This window comes from Triticum dicoccoides, chromosome 2B (assembly GCF_002162155.2).
Source record: "Triticum dicoccoides isolate Atlit2015 ecotype Zavitan chromosome 2B, WEW_v2.0, whole genome shotgun sequence".
In the NCBI taxonomy this organism is placed as follows: Eukaryota; Viridiplantae; Streptophyta; class Magnoliopsida; order Poales; family Poaceae; genus Triticum; species Triticum dicoccoides.
Genome location: NC_041383.1, coordinates 266,458,665 through 266,461,178, shown reverse-complemented (window position 1 = coordinate 266,461,178; position 2,514 = coordinate 266,458,665). Strand labels below are relative to the sequence as shown.

Here is a 2,514-nt window from a genome sequence, read left to right as displayed (position 1 = left end):
TTTTTTTTGGTTTCTTATGCCTGCCTGCTTGTGATCCTCGTTTGGTTTGGGTACGCGTACGTGGATTTCTTCTTCATAGCGTTCCAATCCCCATCCCGCGAATCAACCTTCCCCTTCTTCTCCGCGACCATCCAGAGACTGCCGCTTAGGGTTAGCGAGCTTCTCAAGTGGTCGCTCCACCCCTTCCCTCCCTACCCCAGATCGCCTCCCTCCGCGACGGCGCCGATCCACGTCGGCATCCACTTCCCTCCGCCCCTCCCTCCACTTACAGGTGTGGACAGATCTGCGCATGATTCCCTCCCCCCCTTTCAGAATTAGGGCCGTCCCGTAGCGCCATAAGGATTCTGCTTGTTCAGTGGTTTTTTGTGTGGATCGAGAAGGATTTCTACGGTGATTTCATGTCTTATGTAATGAGCCAAACCTATGAAGCGGTCAGTAAATTTGCGAATTGATTGATGGTAGATGGTGAAAATCTATTATGTGATGAGTTTATTTCAGATGCGTGTGTGTTGTACCGAATTCTTGATTGAGGTAGTACAGATGTTGAGTGTAATGCCGGTAACAGATTGAGAGGATTTTTCGCAAATCCACGTAGTTACTGAGTGGCTAATTTCTTGTTGGTCTAGTGGATGGGGCTTTCTGTTTTTGTATTTTTTTGTCTTACTTGTGAACCTGCCAGTCCAAAGCAAGAATTTCATCTGTTAAACACCAAACAAATTAGTCTAGGGTATTTAAGACTCCACCATTCACCATAGACAACAAATTTGTATCCATAAGTCTTTCCAAGCAGGTGATCACTAATTTCACTAGCTTATTTTCGCTGTAGCTTATCTGGACAGCTGGCTTATGGCACCCTTAATTTCGGGGTTTACTGGAAATTCGTTAAAATGCATCATTTTATCTGTATTTCAATAAATAGAACTCAGCGGTTTCAGTTGGTATTGGCATTTAGCAGTATGCACATGAATCTGATCTTTCCAAGCTCAGTAGACAAAGAACCACTTTCTTTATGACCGAAGTGTGCTGATGCTCATGTATTGGTATTGGTTCTTCTTTGTGCAGGAATGGACAAGTATCACAGCAACACCCGCTTTGCACCCCTGAGAGACGCTCCATTTGCTCTCCGTGGTAAGTGCTCTTGGAGGAATTTGCTATGTTATTTGTACCTCTGAATTCTGAAATAGTTTGAAGATATCAAACAAACACACCAGAAGTCAATTGTATAGGTGGTCGTAGTGGGTGCACATATGTGCCTTTCAAGTGCATTCTTGTTGTGTACTTTTGTAGGATGTGTAATGGACTAATAGCTGAGGTGCAAGCTGGAAAGAATATTAGATAGAGTGGTTTGATTGGTGTGTTATAAGAGAATGCATCTATATCTCATTTTTATCTGCATATGTGGGTTTGTAAGTCAGTTTGTTGTTTACTGAAGAACACCCATGTTTTTAGTTCATAAATCTTTGGCATGCAATTGCCATGTGTAAATGGTACTATACTATTATCAACATTGTTTTCATCATTCTTGCTATTCTTCTCTGTGGTTTACTTTTCTAACAAGACCGGTCACATTTGTTGCCTTTATCTTCAGGTGCCTTTGGTACCTCCAACTCGTCTTTCAACAACATGGATGGCCTTAGACACTCCTCAAGCATTGGGCAAGCAAGGAGCTACACATCTTCTCCCTTAGGAGCTCTGCGACAGAAGATTCCTCCATCTGGAAACCGATCCCTACATACAAGTCGTCCCCTGTCTGCTCCTGTTGCGAACCGCCCACTGTCTCCCCATCTTCCTCTGAAGAAGCCACAGCTGAGCGCTACGTTCTCCATCTCACACCGTATATTTGGCGTCGCTCTGGGTGCTGCCATCATATCCATTCCTCTTGCTACCAGGTTCAGCGTCATGTTTGAGGTCTGAGTGAAATGCAGCGTGCATCGATGAGGGGTAACATTGCTGTGACTGTTTCGTCGTTGGGCAGAATGCAACTGTAGGTACAGTTGTCATAAAGTCTTATCAATCTTGCAGATTTTATGAATAATAAGGGAAACTATCCTAAACATCAGTGTAACGAAAACATAATTTTGGGATCCGAACCAGATCTTGTGCTTTGGTTTCAGTGTTTTCGTTGCTCTTGCAAAAGGGGCATTAGTGTTTGATAGTTTTTGCCTGCTGAACTGATATTTCAGTCTAATGTTTGCTGCTGCACATATGTTGCAAGTGTTGTATTTTCGACTCCAGGGCATGTTTGGTTGTGGGGGAATAGTCCGGGATCCCCGCCTGATTCCTGGGTAGAAACTGCCACCCGTGGCCGGGGACAACTGTCCCTGGGCAAATTGGCTTCAAATCCCCGGGCTAAAAATAAACTAGTGCTCGTTGGTCTTGTCAAGGGCTGCGCCATCGCCTCGTCGTGGTTGGTCCGTTGCGCTCGTAGCTGCTGTGCTGCCTGCCCTCCATGGCATCTCGCCTGGCTGATATACCGACGAGAACACCGCCGTCTCATCTGGCCGCTCCAGCGAC

At 45.3% G+C, this 2,514-nt stretch overlaps 1 protein-coding gene across 1 annotated transcript in view; it reads left to right on the top strand.

The window, feature by feature from the left end:
* LOC119363463 (succinate dehydrogenase subunit 3-2, mitochondrial-like) overlaps positions 1 to 2,175 on the top strand; it is a 2,657-nt gene extending 482 nt beyond the window's left edge. The window contains exons 2-3 of the mRNA XM_037628821.1: positions 1,063 to 1,128; positions 1,589 to 2,175. Coding sequence (XP_037484718.1) covers positions 1,065 to 1,128; positions 1,589 to 1,914 — 390 coding nt within the window. The 5' untranslated portion in view covers positions 1,063 to 1,064 and the 3' untranslated portion in view covers positions 1,915 to 2,175. The remainder of the gene's footprint in view (positions 1 to 1,062; positions 1,129 to 1,588) is intronic.
* Positions 2,176 to 2,514: the final 339 nt, after the last annotated feature.